At 41.5% G+C, this 21,428-nt stretch overlaps 1 protein-coding gene across 3 annotated transcripts in view; it reads right to left on the bottom strand.

Moving 5' to 3' along the window:
* Positions 1–16,752, bottom strand: part of ermp1 (endoplasmic reticulum metallopeptidase 1) — a 38,882-nt gene extending 22,130 nt beyond the window's left edge. For all 3 annotated transcript variants that reach the window (XM_078570579.1, XM_078570581.1, XM_078570580.1), the window contains exons 1-6: positions 16,429–16,752; positions 13,755–14,053; positions 12,280–12,407; positions 12,068–12,173; positions 1,527–1,673; positions 344–436 (exon numbers count right to left, since the gene is read on the bottom strand). In XM_078570579.1, the coding sequence (XP_078426705.1) occupies positions 344–436; positions 1,527–1,673; positions 12,068–12,173; positions 12,280–12,407; positions 13,755–14,053; positions 16,429–16,724 (1,069 nt within the window). In that variant the 5' untranslated portion in view covers positions 16,725–16,752. The remainder of the gene's footprint in view (positions 1–343; positions 437–1,526; positions 1,674–12,067; positions 12,174–12,279; positions 12,408–13,754; positions 14,054–16,428) is intronic.
* Between the last annotated feature and the right edge of the window lie 4,676 nt (positions 16,753–21,428).

Below are 21,428 nucleotides of genomic sequence, written 5' to 3'. Positions count from 1 at the left end.
GCAAAGGTGATAAGCACTTCTGGAGCTGATGTAGGCATGCCAAAAGCTTACTTCTGATTTGTAAAATCTTATGATTCTAAATTAAGCTAATCTATGTTTACACTTGTAAGGGACTAATTGAATCCAACAATCCACAATAATTAAAAAGTGCCCAAAGGCACAATCACATGCAAAATTAACTTCTCAGATTAAAAATGAATTGCAACTGATGGCTCGATTAATGAGCATTGCTTTCACTGTCACGAGTTATAAATTTTGAAAAGTCCGGTTCCAAAACAAACATTTACATTATTATTAGAACAAGAAGCACTTTGTGTATAAGAGGAGAAAAAAGTCTACTGACCAGCCCTCTTAATGGAGTCCAGAGGAATTCGATCTGCCGTGTCATACTTCGTGTGATAAATGTAACCATTTTCAATGAAAGCCAAGTCTATTCCTGAAAAAGAATACACATCATAAGATGGTCCCAAACAAATTAGTGACACAATAATTTTTTATATCATCTCAAAATACACAATGGATTTGTTGAAAAAAAACATTAAGAGTACATAATCAATTAACTGTTTTGGCATTATCCGCTAAAAAATTTCACTGGAATCAGATTTGGGTTGACAGCATGACAGGGATAAGGGCTTTCTTTTACATATTAACTTTCAAGTACTCAGATGGCTGTTTTCAAGTACAGCAGATGAGAACAGAACTCATTACCAAGTGCATTAGCGAGCAGTGAAAATCTGAATGCTTATTTCAGTGAAGAAAGCTCTAAAACAATCCAGGAAGGCAAATGCAGGTAAAACTTATTGCAAACTGACTGAATAAAAGCAGTAGTAAAAACTAAACCAACAGCAGAACCTCAATTATCCTCTATTTATAAAACCCATCAGTGGAGAGGAAGAGAATAGAAGTAATCCACTATTATGTTATGCATTAAGGTTCCAATATATCCTTCTCAGACTGTAGTATTGATTTGGTGCCAAAACCCTGGGGTTTTTTTTTTGAAAAACTAGTCACTAAAGAGGAGCCATTTTCCACAGTTCTGGGTACTTTGGTTGGTTGAAAACATTTAAAAATGGCACACACCCTTAATTTTCTTAATAATGCAAGTCATGTATCTTCAGCGTAAGGAGAATGGGCAACCAGATTCCACTGGCAATGCCTTCTTTGGATAGCTAACAGAAGGTGCACAACAGTCACCCCAGCAACAACACGGCCATCTGAATTCATATTCTCCCTCCAGGAAATGCCACAGTTTCCACTTGGAATGGCTTAGATTGGGAATTGAACACAGTGGGAATGTAAGCCTGTGGCTTTCCACTCCCTGGCATCCTGCATAATGTGAAGTGCTGCCCAGCAGATTCCTTGATGCAACGTTAAGCATTCAAGAAAAATTATTCTTTTTTTAAAAATTGAGAAATAAGGAAAGATGCCTGAAAATTGAATATTTAAATGAATTCAGGAATACCTAGGTGTGAATTGTAGGCAATTTACTTTAAAATAAAATTGATAAAGAAACACTTGTACTATACCTGGAATATTGCCATAATCCCGATAGATTCGGAAATCTGTGTCAGAGGGAATGATGCCACTCTGAAATACTTCCTGACCAACAACAGATGCAAAAGGATGTTTAGCTGCACGAGCATATGCCTGAACCAGCCAAGGATTTTCAGGACCTTGAGGAGGTAAAAGCAGATCTTTAAGATCACAGGGAAAATGTAACGCTCATTCCAACTAGCGAACTGTAGTGAATTGCTCCAGGGTTTGTTTCGGGCCTGGGCAGTTAATTCATACTGGTACATCCAAAGCTCGGCCTTACTTGCTAGGCTTGGATGGCTGTGAACATTGTTGATAGTGTTCTGTCATGAGTCCAAGTGATGACACCAAAACACAGCACAGGACAAGCAGTCAATTCAAGAGCACTGAAAAGATTTTTTTTTTTAAATTAGTTTCTGAGCAGATAAGTAATTTGGCAAATGAGTGTTCGTTGAATTTTCATTGCTTCCCCTCTTGCTGGCTCAGCATCGCACTCTACTCTGCCCTTTGGAGTTTAGAAGAACGAGAGGTGATCTTAATGAAACATAAGATTCTGAAGGGGTTTGACAGGGTAGATGCTGAGAGGATGCTTCCCCTCATGGGGGAAATCTATAACTAGGGGGTACTGTTTCAAAATAATGGGTCTCCCATTTATGGCAAAGATGAGGAGGAATTTATTCTCTCAGAGGGTCATTAGTTTTTGGAATTCTCTTCCCCAATGAGCAGTGGAGGCTGGGTCATTGAATATATTGGAAGCTGAGTTAGACAGATTTTTGATTGGCAAAGAGGTCAAGGGTTATGGGGGTGCTGGCAAACAGGTACGGCCACAATCAGATCAGCCATGATCTTATTGGATAACAGAGCAGACTCAAGGTGCTGAATGGCCTACTCTTGCTCCTATTTCTCATGTTCCAACCTGTGGGAGCTACATTCAGTTTGATGAGGCTAGAGTTGCTCTCCTTGGAGCAGAAAAGGATAAGGAGGAGATAAAAAACAGGAAATGTTGGAAATACTCAGCAGACGTGGCAACATCTATGGTAAAAGAAACAGGTCAGTGACCTTAGGTTAAGAGGAGATTTGACAGAGGTATTCAAAAATCATGAATAGTTTTGCTAGAATAAGTAAGGAGAAACTGTTTTCAGTGGAAAAAAAGGACACAGATTTAAAGTGACTGGCAAAAGGACTAGTGATGATACGTGAAATCTTTATTACAAAAAAAAGTACATTATGATGCTCTGAAATCAGATTCAATAACTTTCAAACTGGAATTGGATAAATGCTTGAAGGGAAAAAATACAAGGTTATGGGGAAAGAGGAGAGGAGTGGAGCTAATTGGATAGCTCTACAAAAGGAACAACAGGCTGAGTTGTCCCCTGTACTGCATCATAACTAGGAAGTTCTTAACCCATCAGGTGAAGTTAGGGTGGGGGGGAAAATGTGGTGGGGATTGGGGACATTCAGTTTTTTGGCAACCACTTTGCTATAATGGTGCATGAACGCACCTGAAGGTAATTAGTGCATTCTTAATATTTTCCATTATATTCTATTATACTAATGTTTCCAGCAGGTATTTCAAAAAAAATAGCAAATTCTGTTGGCACTTCTGTAAACTCAGTTGCAAATTCATAGCATACTGCTATATAATTGATATAACTCAAGCTAGATATTCATCTGAAGAACATTATATGCTCCGTTAATTGGGTAACTAGATAGAACCAGGTCTGTAGGCAATGTTTTAGGTTACGATGTGAAATTTAGTTTTCATACATTTACACTATAAGTGTCTGAACAAAGCAATCCCACTTCACATCAATGCCAGAGTTTGTGTAAATCTAGATTTAGGCCCCATTCAGGCAGTCAATAAAACATTCCAGAGGCATGCAAGTAACCAAACAAGTCAATGAGATGGGTTATGAGGAACTTATTTTAAGAGGAGAATGAAATTGAGGAGTTTAAGGGCGGAATTCCATAAAGTAGGACCCACACAACTGAATGTTCTGCTACTAATTGTGAGATGAGGGCGGGAAGGAGGTGCACAAGAGGCCAGAGTCAGAGGGGGACATAGAGCTTCAGGAGGTTGTGGAGCCAGAATGGGATGAAGTCATGGAGGGATTTATAAACAAAAGCAAAAACAGTAAAGTTAAAGTGGCAGGAAACCATAGGTTAGTGTGACCAGATGAGGGGCTACAATGGCTTAATGCAAAGAGAGCATGTGCAGCCAAGTTTTGGACAAATGGAAATTTCATGGAAGAAGATAGGAAGCCAATGCAAAGAGTGTTTGCGTCATCAAGATCGAAGGTGACCCACACACATACAATGCCTCAGTGGCAGAAGATAAGAACATAGGAACAGGAGTAGGCCATTCAGCCTGACAAGCCTGCTCCGCCATTCAATACAATCATGGCTGATCATCCATTTCAATGCCGTTTCCTCTACACTATCTCCATATCCCTTTATGACATTGGTATTTAAAAATCTGTCAATCTCTGCTTTAAACATACTGTGGTGAGCTTCCACAACCCTCTGGGGTAGAGAATTCCAAAGATTCACAACCCTCTGAATAAAAAGATTTCTCTTAATCTCAGTCCTAAGTGACTTCCTCCTTACTTGGAAATTGTGTCCCCTGGTTCTAGACTCCCCAACCAGGAGAAACATCTTATCTGTTACTACCCTGTCCATCCCTTTAACTATTTTGTAGGTTTCAATGAGATCACCTCTCATTCTTCAAAACTCTAGAGAACACAGGCCCAGTTTCCCCAATCTCTCTTCATATGACAGTCCCGCTATCCCAGGAACAAGTTGGTGAACCTTCGTTGCACTCTATGGCAATAATATTCTTCCCAAGGTAAGGGGACCAAAACTGCACACAGTACTCTAGGTGCAGTCTGACCAAGATTCTATACCAGTGACAAGCCATCAGGGTTCTGAATACAGCCCATCATATATTTTGTTGAGGGTTGCCAAATTCCGCTGGTTTCCATTCACGAAGTCTTTTTCCTACCGGTATTACTAAAGTGATAGGCACACAAAGCAAGAGCATGTAAAGTGCAGTGCAGTATGGTGCATGCTGATTGCACACAACATTGACTGAGTGCCACGCACTCCCTCTGCATCCAATCAAATTGCTGCACGCGAGCAGAGTTTTCTGCTATGGGACACATCAAATGCAAGAAGCACAACAGACTAACAGATGGTAACCTAATGTGCTGAACTGCGAAGCGTCTGCACATCCTCGAGTCCTAATCTAAAAAAGCTTCTGGAGAACAGATCCAACCAGAAGTTGCACTGAATATGATGTAAGGTAATGGTAAATATTTTTGTTTTTATCATTTGAAATTGATGACAGTTCTATTCATATATGGATGATTAAGCATTTTCTATAACTCATTATGAAATATTTGGAGGGTATTAAAATGTATTTAATCTTATTCGTTGGGTCATAGTTAGTGCACATACCCGATTTCAATCCTGCAGCCTACTGAGATGAAGGAGGGCCACTCATGTGGCCCACTTACTAGTTTAGGTTGCCCATCACTGTTCTGTACAATTGAAGCAAGACTTCACAACTCCTGTACTCAAAACCTCTTGCAATAAAGGCTGACATAACAATAGTCTTCCTAATTGCTTGCTGTACCTGCATGTTAGCTTTCAGTGACTTATTGATGAGGACACCCAGGTCCCTTTGTACATCTACACTTTCTAATCTCTTACCATTTAAGAAATACTCTGCGCATCTGTTCCTCCTACCAAAGTGGAAAACCTCATATTTTTCCACATTATATTCCATCTGCCATGTCCTTGCCCATTCACTAAGTCTGTCCAAATCCTCCTGAAGCCGCTTTGTGTCTTCCTCACAACACACATTCCCACCTAGCTTTGTGTTATCCACAAACTTGGAAACATTACATTTGGTCCCCACATCTAAATCATTGATATATATTGTGAACAGCTGGGGCCCAAGTGCTGATCATTATGGTACCCACTAGTTGCAGAGAATAACCCGTTTATTCCTACTCTGTTTCCTGTCTGTTAACCAATCCTCACTCCATGCCAATATATTATATTTAGCTTATATTTCACCACATTTCTATTTCTCTTTAGTTCTGATGAAGAGTCATACGGACTCGAAACGTTAACTCTGTTTTCCTCTCCACAGTTGCTGTCAGACCTGCTGAGTTTTTCCAGCTATTTTTGTTTTTGTTTCAGATTTCCAGCATCTGCAGTATTTTGCTTTCACCAATATATTACTTCCTATCCCATGTGCTTTAATTTTGCCAAGCAACCTCCTGTGAGGGACTTTATCAAAAGCCTTCAAAAATCTAAGTATACTACATCCACCAACTTCCCTTTATCAATTCTTTTAGTAACATCTTCAAAAAACTCCAACAGGTTCATCAAACATGATTTCCCATTCATAAATCATTGTCGACTATGCCCAATCAGATCATTATTATTCAAGTGTCCATTTATCACATTTTTAGAATAAATTCTAGCATTTCCCTACCATTGATGTAGTTCCCCACTTCCTCTCTCCCTTCTTAAATAGTGCGGTAACATTTGCTACCTCCCAATCTGCAGGAACCATTCCAGAATCTACAGAATTTTGGAAGATGATCCAATGCATCCACTATCTTCATAGCTACTTCTTTCAACACTTGGATGTAGTCCCAGGGACTTATTAACCTTCAGTCTCACTAATTTCTCCAATACAACTTAGTTACTAATAATAATTTCCTTCATTCCTCATTCCCCTTAGTCCCTTGGATCTCTAATTCTGGGAGATTTCTTGCATCTTCCTTAGAGAAGACAGACTCAAAGTAATCATTTAGCTTCTCTACCATTTCTCCACCCCCCATTATAAATTCCCCTGACTCTGCCTGTAATGGACCCATATTTGTCTTAGCCAAACGTTTCCTTTTTACGTACCTATAGAAGCTTTTATAGTCCGTTTTTATGTTTTTTGCTAGTTTACATTCATACTGTATTCTCCCCCTTTATCATCAATTTCTTGGTCCTCCTTTGCTGTATTCTAAAATGCTCCTAATCCACAGATTTGCTACTATTTCCAGCAACTTTATAGGCCTTTTCTTTTAATCTTACAAAATCCTTAAATTCCTTTGTTAGCCACAATTGACTGACTTTTCTTTTTGGGTTTTTGTGCCTTTAAGGAATGTATAATTACTGTAAACATACCTTTTAATATATTTTCCCAATCCACCTCAGCCAATTTCCCCCTCATACCTTCATAATTTCCTTTGTTCAAATTTAACACCCTGGCTTCAGATTGAGCTACCCCACTTTCAAACAGAATGTAAAATTCTATCATATTATGGTCACTCATCCCTAAAGATTCTTTTACAACAAGATTATTAATTAGCCCTTTTTAATTACATAATACTAAATCCAAAATTGTCTGTTCTCTAGTCGGTTCCTCAACATACTGCTCTAAAACCATCCCTAACACACTCCAGAAACTCATCCTCCACAGGTCAAGATGTGACTTATCAAAAACCGGAAGACAAGAACAGCATTCTCACAATGCAGAATCAGTGAATGGATGCAGCACAAAGCCAGTGTTCTCAGTATAACAGTAAAGCTGACGAGAGATTAGTTTTTCTATCACAGTTCCACTAAACTTTCTAGCATCCATTAGAGAGGTGGTTGGGCATTAAAATTATTGCTCGGTACTCAAAAACTACATTTTTTTTTTAAAAGCACATCCCTTAAATCACTGGTGTACATCTAGTCCTGGGGGAAATCTAGAGCCTGCCAAAAATACATATTGCAGCAAAAAAAAAAACAACTTGCTCAGTTAGCCCAGGTTTCCACATCCCCTGATGCTGCTTTCGTACAAAATGGATATTTGCACTCGCACCACCAGGTCCCACAGATTGCTACAATCCAAAGGTACAAAATCTAGGCATTGGGAACTGCCAATGCTAACATAGATCTTCCAAGATATAAAAGCAGCTTAAAAGCATGCAAGCAGTTTAAAGTTGGTACAGTATCTGTATCACACCAGCTTTTCATTGCAAATCCCACCACCCCCACATCAATGCCAGGTGGCAAAAACAACTGAACCTGTAACAGGTACTGAACAATCTTCTCAAATAAGACATGGACCCCTTGTGCCAACACAATTGAGGCAACCCACGTCTCATCGGGAGTTGAGATCCTACAAACTCAGTAAACGGCACAGAGACACCCAGCTGTGGCATACTTAGAGGGACAACACACAGCCCCATGTTATAAATACCCAGTTCATGCCTCATTATCATATGTTGGAGGTAATTTTTAATTCTGGGAAGATTAAAGTTTAACTGTAGAAAATGGGATAAATGCAACTAAAGCAGTTTGAAGGCTATTACACTTAAAAGGTTAGGGCCGTATTGACTTAAGAGGTTAACAGCTAAGAAAGGAAAGATCATAAAACAGCAGGTGGGCTTACTTAGCTTGAGAATCAGAGATGAGTTGTCTACACTGCTTGCAAAGAAGTGCAGCCCAGAGAGTTGCTTTGTTTTGGGAGTTAGAGCTACAATTAATTTAAAAATATTCAGTGAGTCCTAGCAGACCATGTCATCATGGAGACGGATGGAGCTTAAGAAAGTTCTAGGCCTAAATTTTCCAATCCTGCCCGCCGTGGGAATCTTTGCGGACAAGAAGGATAATTTGACGGACAAGTAAAAAGGTCCATTGACTTCAGGCATCAATTTCCGTCAATCCCACCCCTAATGTTTCAATTTACCTCTGCGTTTGCTGGGGGAGTGAGTGTTCTGCAGCAGGGGTAAAGGCCATATCAAAAAAGTGCTGCTATTAGCAGGCTCCAGGCAGCAAAAGTATTGCTGTTAACTAGTTCTATGTAATTGGAGCTCAGGAGAAATCCCAGGATCTATTTGATAGCTCTGTGCAGTTAGGGATCAGGAGAAGTCCCGGGGAGATGAGGTGGTGGCAGAAGGTAAAACAAAAATAAAAATGAAAATACCTGGAAAAACTCAGCAGGTCTGGCAGCATCTGTGGAGAGGAACACAGATAACGTTTCGAGTCCGTATGACTCCTCAACAGAACTAAGTAAAATAGAAGAGAGGTGAAATATAAGCTGGTTTAACAGGGCGAGGTAGCACAAGTAGAGCTGGATAGAGGGCCAGTGATAGGTGGAGATAGCCAAAGGATGTCATGGACAAAAGGACAAAGAGGTATTGAAGGTGGTGATATTATCGAAGGAATGTGTTAATTAAGGGTAGAAAGCAGGACAAGCAAGGTACAGATAGCCCTAGTGGGGGTGGGGTGAAGGAATCAAAATAGGCTAAAAGGTAGAGATAAAACAATGGATGGAAATACATTTAAAAATAATGGAAATAGGTGAGAAAAGAAGAATCTATATAAATTATAGGGGAAAAAAAGGGGGGGGAATCGGAAAGGGGTGCGGATGGAGGAGAGAGTTCATGATCTAAAATTGTTGAACTCAATATTCAGTCCGGAAGGCTGTAAAGTGCCTATCGGAAGATGAGGTGCTGTTCCTCCAGTTTGCGTTGAGCTTCACTGGAGCAATGCAGCAGGCCAAGGACAGACATGTGGGCATGAGATAAGGGTGGAGTGTTGAAATGGCAAGCGACAGGGAGGTCTGGGTCATGCTTGCGGACAGAACGAAGGTGTTCTGCAAAGCGGTCACCCAATCTGCGTTTGGTGTCTCCTATGTAGAGGAAACTGCATTGGGAGCAACGAATGCAGTAGACTAAATTGAGGGAAGTGCAAGTGAAATGCTGCTTCACTTGAAAGGAGTGTTTGGGCCCTTGGACAGTGAGCAGAGGGGAAGTAAAGGGGCAGGTGTTGCACCTTCTGCGGTTGCATGGGAAGGTGCCGTGGGAGGGGATTGAGGTGTAGGGGGTGATGGAGGAGTGGACCAGGGTGTCCCGGAGGGAACGATCCCTGCGGAATGCCGCCAGGGGGGGTGAAGGGAAGATGTGTTTGGTGTTGGCATCATGCTGGAGTTGGCGGAAATGGCGGAGGATGATCCTTTGAATGCGGAGGCTGGTGGGGTGATAAGTGAGGACAAGGGGGACCCCATCATGTTTCTGGGAGGGAGAGGAAGGTGTGAAGGCGGATGCGTGGGAGATGGGCCGGACACAGTTGAGGGCCTTGTCAACCACTGTGGGTGGAAAACCTCGATTAAGGAAGAAGGAAGACATGTCAGAGGAACTGTTTTTGAAAGTGGCATCATCAGAACAGATGCGACGGAGGCAAAGGAACTGAGAGAATGGATGGAGTCCTTACAGGAAGCGGGGTGTGAGGAGCTGTAGTCGAGGTAGCTGTGGGAGTCGGTCGGCTTGTAATGGATATTGGTGGACAGTCTATCACCAGAAATTGAGACAGAGAGGTCAAGGTAGGGAAGGGAAGTGTCAGAGATGGACCATGTGAAAATGATGGAGGGGTGGAAATTGGAAGCAAAATTAATACATTTTTCCAGGTCCAGACGAGAGCATGAAGCAGCACCAAAGCAATCATCGATGTACTGGAGAAAGAGTCGTGGGAGGGGGCCGGAGTAGGACTGGAACAAGGAATGTTCCACATACCCCATAATGAGACAGGCATAACTGGGGCCCATGCGGGTACCCATAGCCACACCTTTTATTTGGAGGAAGTGAGAGGAGTTTAAGGAGAAATTGTTCAGTGTGAGAACAAGTTCAGCCAGACGGAGGAAAGTAATGGTGGATGGGGATTGTTCGGGCCTCTGTTCGAGGAAGAAGCAGAGAGCCATCAGACCATCCCGGTGGGGGATGGAGGTGTAGAGGGATTGGACGTCCATGGTGAAGAGGTGGCGGGTGGGGCCAGGAAACTGGAAATTGTTGATATGATGTAGGGTGTCAGAGGAATCACGGATGTAGGTGGGAAGGGACTGGACGAGGGGAGAGAGAATGGAGTCAAGATAGCAAGAAATGAGTTCCATGGAGCAGGAACAGGCTGACACGATCGGTCTGCCGGGACAGTCCTGTTTGTGGATTTTGGGTAGGAGGTAGAAGCGGGCCGTCCAAGATTGGGAGACTATCAGGTTGGAAGCTGTGGAAGGAAGATCTCCAAAGGAGATGAGGTCAGTAACAGTCCTGGAAATAATGGCTTGATGTTCAGTGGTGGGGTCATGGTCCAGGGGGAGGTAGGAGGAAGTGTCTGCGAGTTGACGCTCAGCCTCTGCGAGGTAGAGGTCAGTGCACCAGACAACAACAGCACCACCCTTGTCAGCAGGTTTGATGACAATGTCAGGGTTGGACCTGAGAGAACGCAGAAGGTTACTGGCTACATGCTGGAAAGGGTTGGGGCTCAGTAGAAGTCCTGGGAGCCAATTGTAACTTAATGAAATCCAGAAGCAGCGCCAGCCCAGTGAAGTTAGCTGGATATTAAAGAGCTGAAATTGCATAAATAAGTAGAGGCTGGAATGCAGGCTTGGAAATTTGGGGGAATGGAATCTCAGGAGATTGAAATCCTCAGAGGTGTGCAGTTGTTGAGACAGTCTGAGCTGGAGAAGCTTTGAGGGAATTCAAAGGCTTGACCTTTGAAAGTGAAATGTTTGGAGTCCCTTGTGAGGGTGACAGTTTCAATGAGATTGGTTGATTCAGGTGTTTACTGAAGTCTAGGTGGGTTGCTGAGAAATCCATGGGATCTGTCTTGGTTGAATTTATTGTACAGTGTGTTGTGTTCAACTACAGTTTGCCTGTTAATTCACATGTACCTCATATTCTTTAGCATACAAGATAGATATTGTAAATTATCTTTGACCTTGTACAGTAAAGTTTATTTTTGTTTGTTCAAAATTCATGGAATTTTGTGGTTTTATTCTCTTTGCAAGTGTCCTGAATCTCAAGCTTTGTCTACTTGAAACAAGACGTTATTGGTCCCAAGTTGGATCTTAATAAAAACTTGGTGTAGAATCATAACTCCCACCTCAGCCCAAAAACATAAACTTATGTACCAAGGCCCCTTTCCAAGGTCAAAATAATTGCGGTCAAACTATAAATTCGAATAACATCATGGTTCTATTTCTTATGCCACCTGTGAAATGGTGAATTTCACTTGTAGCAAATTGTATTTGCAGCAACTCACTGATGAGACAGCATATAGTCTGCTCATTACATTTGTATCACAAAACGCATCTTCAAAGCCTCAAATTTCCTAACCTTAGCCAGCTGGTCAGGTAGCAGTAAGAAGCAGAAATAATGAAAAGCTGAGGCAAAACGCTGTCCCATGACAGGAGAGAGTTGCAAGAACAGACAGCAGTACAAATTAATGCAGACCACCATCAGGAATCTTTTGCTTGTCAATTACATACTAGTATAGACTGCTGGATGGGTGGTACAAGTAGGGAATAAAAGGAACCTAAAAAGGGATCAAAATAGACCACACAAACGAGGATTAAAAAAGTAGCAGCAGGTTTTGAGATTCTCTTGTCCGCAATTTCCTTCTTGATATGTCTAATTAAACACAGAACACACATAACACATATTGCAAAATAACCAGTCTCTGCTACCAACAAAACAATGGTTACCTGTCTGAAAAACAAGCTCCTTCCCTCCTACACCAGCAGCTTCCAGGTTAATAAATGCCCTTATTAGTTTAACCCAAGGGTGCTGTGTAATAAATCCATGGCTTGCCTGACAAAACATAAAACGAGCACAGGATGGTACACTGAAAGTCAAAAAGGATAATGCTGTTATTTTCGTGTCACATACACTCAACATACTAAGGTTTATAGCTTACTTGCAAAACATTCTCTTCTGCTCCATTGAAAAGAAATATCACTGCATGTCGCAGGGGAGTAGATGAATTAGACAGTGCATTCAGAACTTCTAGCATAACTGCACAACTGACTGCATCATCACTGGCACCTGTCAAAAACAAGCAAATCTGCCAATATGTATTATCCAATACGTGTCAGTTTGTATGAGAAGTATAAATGCCAGTGTAAAATCAAGACTTCCTCTGTATCGGCAGCTACTAGAATCCTGGGAGTACCAATTACCTTGATTTTTTTTCAAATTAAAAGCAAACTTTGAGAGAAAATTCTTTCGAAAAATTTTAAAAATAAACCTGTATCAGTTTTTAAAGTCTCAAGGTTATTCTAATGCATGCTGCGCAGATGCCTACGTAGTTACAAAACAAAAATTTAACAAGATAGGATCTGAAATTAAGAGATTCATTTCTAATCAAGGATGCGAGGGATTCATCGAATACATTTTCTAATCTACCGCTTGCACCCCATTTACCTCTTAAAAGTATCTATCTTGTCTCTTACTTTCTATCTTACTCATACATCCATTTTATTAAGTATCTTTTCCTTGTGATTGTAATACAATGGTGAGCACCAACGTTGTTGATTTGTCTACAGGAACCACTGAGCACCACACACCAGCCAGACTGCTGGAGGAATAAAAATCATGCTGTTTTTAGCTTCAAGTAGAAAAACATCCCAAGGTCCTTCCAGAAATTCTAGTCACTCCCCTCTCCCACCCAATCGCTCCATCTCTGGTTTCATCTAGCATTGTGGCCCCATCCCCAGTATTACAGTTCCACTGCTTCCTTCCCTTGCAATCTAGCTGTAACTGGTATTTCAGGAATACAGCCAACTGCAGATGCCCAGGTCTCTCTCTGTCAGCTACACTCCAAAATCTTCTGTCACACTAAAACTGTAATTTGATGCTGCTTTCAAGATACGGAAGCTGGCTTTAGTGACGCCAGCATAGGGAGGCAGTCCCATGTGCTCCGTTTAAAAGTAGAGCCAGCATGCCTACAGAGACCAGCAATTTTCATGAGCTATGGGGAGAGTGCGGGGTGACAGGATTGACAAAGTTGAATAAAGAAAAACATGCGCAAACAGAAGTGTCAAAAGACATGAGTTTTGTCATCAAATACCCCAATAAAAGCAAGGCAAGACTTTGTTCCTTTAATTCATGTAAGCTTTGCATTAAACAAAAGGCTTTTTGAGTATAATATCATCATTTGAGGAACTTCTTGTTTGTTTAGTGATAGTCAGCCTAGCAGTCCTGGCCTTCTGCATTAGCTGGCAGACACAAAAACTGAGCCCATCTCATCTGTCAATGACCCACATATTGGGAAACGGTCATAGTGTACACACCTAAAATACCAGTTTCGACTAGATTGCAAAACATAGAAACATTACAGATTACCACAAGATTATTCAGGGAGAAGGGCAAAACAAAAGAATACCCTTTTACCTGGACTGTTGGCCACTGAATCAAAATGGCAGTTTGCAAGTACTGCATGCTTTGCTCCATTCTTTGGTTCCAGCTTCACGACAACATTGGTAATATTATCATAATAGCTACTGAAGCCTCCCAGAAAGTCAATGCTGAAAAAGCCAGTTGGTCTCTGAATATCCACTACAATGCTATTTGCCACTGCATTTTCTTTGATTTTCTGGATCTGTTTTAGCAGGTAGTTCACAGTAAGGATTTCATTAGCAGGGCTCCCGACAGGTCTAGGCCCAAAATCAGTGATGTGCTGGAGATGCTTCCTAAACAAGATAAATGAAGGTTTGGTCCCCTTATTAAATGCAACAATTTTATTCTGACCACCTTTTGAATAGATTAGACATCAATCTTTAGCCTCTTGAGTATAAACCTCTACTGCACATTCAAATTGTATTCCACCAGCCTAGATGTTTCTGTTTTCAGTTATTCCCATCATGTATGCCCAGAATGGGTGCAGGCTTCAGCACATTCCACTATACTCCACTTTCAGAATAGCACTCCTTAATGCCCTGGTGTGGATTTTACATTTTCCAAAACCAGTTCTGAGCAAGACTACCAATTTATCTGAAAAAAATTATACTGCTATTTATACTGAATCATAAGCAAAAGTGTGAAGGGATCTAGGACTTATACATTCCATTAGTATTGGCTGAAACTCAACCCAAGGCTGAGAGATGAAAATAATGTGTTCAAACCCATTGCATGCAAGACATTTCCCCACCTTTAAATGGCTTTCTTTGCTATTCTGAAGATCATGCACAATTCTTCCCCTCTTCTTAAAAATAACTTCTTAAATTGAGAACTGGCTAAAAAAAACTAGGAAGCATTAACCAAAACGTCTTTCTCTCCCTCGCCAGGCAGTGGCTCACGCTAGGATATAGTTCAAAGATACTTTGTACACATGACCATTCTTCATGTTTGAGCTACAAGCAATTCAACTGCTAAAGTCATCACAGCCAAACCCAAGCATGTGGCCACACAAATGAACCTTCCATCAATGATCACTGGAGTGGGAAACCTGTTACACCATAAATACAGGGCCACCCAGTTTCCTGGTCTCAACCTGAGCAGTAATCAAATGTTTAAGAAAATGATGGGGAACTTGGAGAACCAATCACTCTTTCAGGCCTGCTGCTGGCAGTCTTGAGTAGAAGACCCCCTGGTGAGCAGAGTTACAGGCCAGAAAGGTGTTTTCAAAAATTTCAAAAAACTTACAAAAACAAAAACATGGCCTCAAAGAAATTATAAATTTTATACCCATGTTTTAGCGTCACAAAGTCAATGCCCCACTCCAGAAAGTGGAGCACACAATGTAGACTGGTACTTCAGAATAATACTAAGGGAGTGCTTCACTGTTGAAAGTTAGTATCTTTTGGATGAGGTATTTGTGATACCCTGCGAGATGAAAAACGCTTTACAACTATAAGTTATTTATTTCTATTGCGGGAGGCCACGAGAAGGACAAAAGAAAAATCAACACAGGGTAAGAGAGACTTGGGGCCCAATCTGGATTGAAATGGAAGTGGGGCCCGAATAAAATGGCAGCCAGCTCCTGGATTCAGAAGTCCCACCTCCAATTCACAGCACCAGCTATTTTCAGCAGCACGGGAAAGGGGGGCCCCAGGTTGCCTGTTGTTTAAAGCTGCTGCCACCATTTTAAAGATGGCCAGTTCAGATGCCCCATAATTTTCATGGAGGCATCCACTATCAGGAAATGCTGCAATCGGAGGTGTACCTGTGTCAACCATAGTCACAGCTGGCAGGGCTTGAAGAGGGGGGGGGCCTGTTTTTTTCCCCCCAATGGCTTATTTGGCTCATTTTTTATTTTTAGCGTTCTATGGGTACTTGAAGGGACTGCAATCTCTTATTATAGGCCCATCTCGCCCACGCCCACCTGCTATGAAAACTGGGTTCCTCCAGGGCAGAGACGGGATTGAGAAAACACCCAACTCCAGATACCTGTCTCATACACGAAAATCCTGGCCTTGGTAAGAGTTTGGTTGATGGCCGAGATGCAGATAAAGGTAGAAGGAAATGGGCTGAGCTTGTGCCTTGGTGTTGGGCTCAAAATGCAAAACATTCTGACCCAAAGGCAATAAGTACTGGGTTGGGCTGGTAAATCTGACAGATTGGCACAATTCCAGAATCGGTGCACCATTAATGAAGAACACAATACCAGCCAATACAAACTAAACTTGCAATTGCAAACCACTATTTAGTCATTGCCTCATCGTGTAATTGCCCCTGTTATCGCAGAACTCATTATAATGAAAGAAAATAGACGTATTAGACAGAAATTAAACTTCACATTCAAGCAGCCCACTGCCTGTACATTTCTAATCACTGCTCCAACCTTGCTCCATTTGGCTCGGAACTAAAACCGATTGTTAGATGTTAATTAAGGTGATATCTATAAATGTTCAAACTAATGTTTAGTGATAACGTCTTATATGTAAATATAAAGCAACAATGGTGCCAGAGTCAGATTGGTACCAGTGCTTTAGCTATAATCATAGGAACAGGCAAGGCTCAATCAATGGGAAATAGAGCACTGGTAAAGAATTGGTTTATTCTCGATAGAAACACGGATCAGCAGCCGCCGGGCTTGGATATTATTTATCTATTTATTTATTATTACCTTGCTGTGTTTGCATTGAAACCGTCCCGGTTATGACTGGGTCCCACCACCAGCTGCTGCAGCGAGAGCTGGACCAGAGCCCAGAGCAGCAGCAAGTAGACGGCCACCAGCAGCAAGGCGGCCGCTTCCGCCACCGCTCCCACGGCCCTCACGCCGCCATCCCGGCCTTTCCTGGGCGGCGGCGGACTGGGCTCAGGCTCTGGATCGGGATCGGGACCGGACCCAGCCGGCGGCGGCTCAGCCGTCCGGGCCCCGCGGATCCGCACGCCCCGGCTCTCCCTGACGACCGTTGACATTGGAACGCCAGCCCTCGCGATCGCTCGCTCGCTCACTCGCTCGCGGTTCGCGGCTCCCAAGCTTCGAGGCTCCTCCCCCCAGCTGCAGCATGTCCGGGCTAGCGGGGTGCAGCCCTTTCATTACTGCCCCCCACTCCCAGCTCTAGTGAGAGTGCAAGGCAGACGGGACTGTTTACTTTCTGCGAAAGTCCTGGGAATGAGGGAATGCAAATGCATATATTATACAAACATAATATAAACAAAAATATACATTATATATGTCTACATTATTATGTTATTTATACATATTTATTATATACAATAATTAAATATGTACTGGCTGATATACGTAAAATATTTATACATGCACAACGTATGTGTGTGTATAATATTTATATATGCACTGCCTGAAATATATAAAATATTTATATATGTACAGCCTGATATATAAAATATTTATATGTGCACAGCCTGATATATAAAATATTTATATATGCACATCCTGATATATAAAATATTTATATATGCACAGCCTGATATATATTTGTGTATATATATATATTTATATATGCGCTAATATATATAAAATATTTTATAAATGTACAGCTTGATATATATATATATAAAATATGCACTGCCTGATATATATACATAATATTTATGCATTCACTGCCTGATATATATATATATATGTATTTGTATATGCACCACCTGAAATTTCTATATGTACTGCCTGATATGTATAAAATATTTATATCCACACTGACTGATCTAATATTTGAATACGCACCGCCTGAGAGTGTGGTTGATCACAGGAAATAGGAGCAGGCCATTCAGCCCATTGAGCCTGCTCTCCCAGAAGGACAAGCTTGAAAAATGACTGACACTGGTCAGAACTGGAATTCCATTTTAAGGTATACTAGATCAGTTGGGACCAGTACCAGTCATTTCCCAAGTTTTAAGTTTTTCCCTTCCGTCTGAGCTGCCATTCGATAAGCTCATGGCCAGTCTGATTGTGGCCTTAATTCCACTCTCCTGCCTGTCCCCATATTGTTTAACTCCCTTGCCAATCAAAAATCTGTCTAGATTCAGTTGTGGTTTTCGAAAGAGAATTAGATCATTATCTGAAAAGGGAAATGTTTGCAGGGCTACAGAGAAAATGGGAGTGGCACTAGGTGAGTTGCTCTTGCAAAGAGCTGGCATGGACACAATGGGCTGAATGGCCCCCTGTGCACCGTAACCATTCTATGATTCTCGTCTATGATTACGCATTGGTCCCTTTATTTTTAGAAAATACAGAAGTCACTTCCTAGGATCACATGTAACCTTGCAACAAACTGGTTGCCAAATTAAATTTGTGATTTCAGTTATCTCATACATGTATTCCAATCAGGACATGTTGGAATACTATTATTTTGTGGGAAGGGCAAGCTTGCAATTCGTGTCATGTACTCCATTGATGACGGTGTGAAATACTCAGATTTAGCACCAGTGGTGTTTATATGCTTTTACATGTGAGGTATGCAAAGCATTTAATTCAGCATCATAGCCATTCTCTGTTCTGATGACTGTGCTATGTTGCCTTATATGAAGGAGCATGTCCTATTCATCTGTATACAAAAATAAATCTGAAAGTGTAAATTTGGTAACATTTCACAGGCACATGGGTTTAAGCTCCACTCCAGGGTTTGAACTGGTAATTTAGGTTTACAGTCCAGTTGGGTTTATTGCATTGTCAGCAGTTCTGGTTTTTGGAAGAGATTCTTAACCGAGCTCTGTCTCAGGTATTCAAAGGCACAATTGAAAGAAGAACAGAGCAGTTGCCCTGGGCAATATTTAGCTCCCTTAGCCACCACCCACAATAACAGACTAACTAACATTGCAATTTGTGTGATAAATGGCCATAACATTTGTCTATGTAACAATGACTGTGCTTCAGATGTAATTAATCAATGGTGAAGCATTGGAACATCCAAAATGCAGAAAAATGTATGAAATAATCCAAAATTAAAGGTTTTTGAGGGGCAGTCATGTTCTCCAGACTCTTGAAGAAAATATAAATGCTACCGACTTCTAATATTGCCATTGCTCTACTGCGTGTAATAGAGGTTTATGTGTCATCAGGGAGACAGCATTCCTGTGTCAAGCTAACTACCTATTCTAAGAGTATACCTGCAGTTCTGATGAAGGATCATAATCGATCTGAAACATTGGCTGGGATTTTCCAGACCCTCCCCCCACCCCACATCCTCACCCCCCCCCCCCCCCCCACCCCCACCCCCCAACGGCGGGTTCCCCCATGGCAGGGCCAGCAACCAATTGAAATCTCTGTTCACATCAGTGGGCCCAGAAGATCCCGCCGGTGCGAGGGGCTGGAAAATTCCGGCCACCAACTCTGTTTCTCTCCACAGATACTACCTGCTGAGTATTTCCAGCGTTTTCTGTTTTAATTACAGGTGCAGGGGGCAATTTGATCCATCTAGTTCATCCAAGTTTGAAAGCCCTATAATTTCTCCAATTTAGCACCCACCTCCACCAAGAAGTTTTGCCTCCACTACCCTACAACATCAGCTGTGGCTCAGCTGGTAACACTCTTGCCTCTGAACTACAAGATTGGGGGTTCCATTCCCATTCTCAGCACTTGAGCATAAAAATCTAGGCTGATGCTTTAGTGCGGTACTGAGGAAGTGCTGTATTATCAGAGGTGCCATCTTTCAGATGAGATATTAAACTGAGGCTCCATCTGTCCTCTTGGGCAAATGTAAAAGATCCCACAGCACTATCTTCAAAGAAGTGCAGGGGTGTTACCCCTGGTGTCCTGGATAAGATTTATTCCTCAATCAGTATCATAAAACACAGATTATCTGGTCATCATCACATTGGTGTTTATGGGAGCTTGCTATGTGCAAATTGGCTGCTGCGTCTCCTTCATTACAACAGTGACTACTTTTCAAAAGTACTTCATTGGCTGAAATACACTTTGAGATGAAAGGCACTATGTAAATGCAAGTATTTTTTATTTCTCTTATTCTCCACATCCCAAAGTCCAAGATTTTTTTAACCTATCCTCAAAACCCAGCCCTCAACTGCGGGATCAAGCTCATGTGTCCCTGAACCACTTTCAGGTCTTGAAAATTTCCCTTGGGCAATGATTGTTGGGAAGGAAACAGAGGAGTTCAATTGCTAATTATTAGTTAACAACCTAAGTATCCATTTGGTTGTATGAAAGGGATAACAGGTGAGACAAGCTTTGCCTGTGGAGAGTTTTATACACTTGAAATAAAATTCTATCCAAAGTGTTCTGTCTCAGTGCTTAACTGTAGTAGTAGAGAATGGTTGCTGCTTGTAAGTAAAAAGATTAGAAACTGAGCTTTCTTCAGACAAAAGACTGTATTTGGAATTAACTTTTAAGAGCAGAGTGTTTTGGAGTCATTCAAAAATGCTGATTCAAAATATTGAGTGTCAGGATATGATTACCCACTGATGTTTTCTGAGCGTCAGCCATATGACCAATGGAAGAATTAAGTAGCCATGTGGACACGGGTTACATCCTTGTCGAAGGACAAACAGGGAATGGCCTGGCACTTTTGCTAATGTTTGAAAGCAAAATAAGATACAAAGCATTTTGGGAGTTGGAGCCTGAGCACTTGGACACAGACAAAGGGTTGGAAATGTTATTAGATTTTATGAATAAGATCTTTCAGAAGGATGACTTATGTGCTTACGAAGCGTGGTCAGATTTTGACAAATTTAGAAAATTGGATGATAGTTCCATAGAAGATTACATAATGGAATTCAGTAGGTTATATGCAAGATTGCTAAAAATTCCATCTAGAAATTCCCCAATCAGTGCAGGCATTTAAGTTACTAGACTGTGCCAGAGTATTGAATATGGACAGGATCCTAGTTTTGATGGGAGTTAAATTTGCGGAAAGACACACACTGCTGGAACACAGTCAGCAGCTCTTAAAAAAAAATTCCTCGTGAAACATTCCTTTCCGGCAGCGTTCTGGGCGCAAATGGGTCATTCAGCGTTAAGACAGAAAACGAAGGCTTCAATGTTAATGGGATTGCGAGATCGTCTATAAACAGGATGCAGGCGTCAGCATGAAAGGAGATTTGTAACAAGAAACACCTTTGACAGTTATGCAAGAGAAAGTAATTGGGGAATCACAAGAAAAGAATGAACCCCAGAAATGCCCAGGGTGTGGTCAATCGGTGTTTTAGATGTGATTCAAAATGCCACTATGCAATGAACTGTCCTAAATGTTCAAAATTGAACATGAAGAAGAAGGCAGAGATATTGACCAAAGTGAGGGCATTGTATTAGCTACATGAAGTTTCAGCCTGGTGATGAATTTCTTGGTTGCAGAGTCCTTCAACTGTGTGGTGCTAGATAGCAGATGCACGTCTACAGTCTGTGGAATAGACGGGTTAAAATGCTACCTAGACTCCTTAAATGACAAGGATCGGAATAAGGTTAAGGAATTTGAGAGTTCTACCAGCTTTAGATTTGGAGATAATGATAATACCCTAAAATCTTTTAAAAAGGTAGTGATTCCCTCTAAGATAGCTGGAGTCAATCACTTCATCAGTACGGACGTAGTGTCTAGCAAAATACCGTTACTGTTGAGCAGACCATCGATGAAGAAAGGGCAAATGAAGCGGAACATGAAGAATGACAAGGCCATTGTATTTGGAAAACCTATGGATTTGCAATTTACG

This window comes from Cetorhinus maximus, chromosome 2 (assembly GCF_964194155.1).
Source record: "Cetorhinus maximus chromosome 2, sCetMax3.hap1.1, whole genome shotgun sequence".
Classification (NCBI taxonomy): Eukaryota; Metazoa; Chordata; class Chondrichthyes; order Lamniformes; family Cetorhinidae; genus Cetorhinus; species Cetorhinus maximus.
The sequence above is the reverse complement of the archived record's forward strand: the minus strand, read 5'-3'. Positions and strand labels throughout refer to the sequence as shown.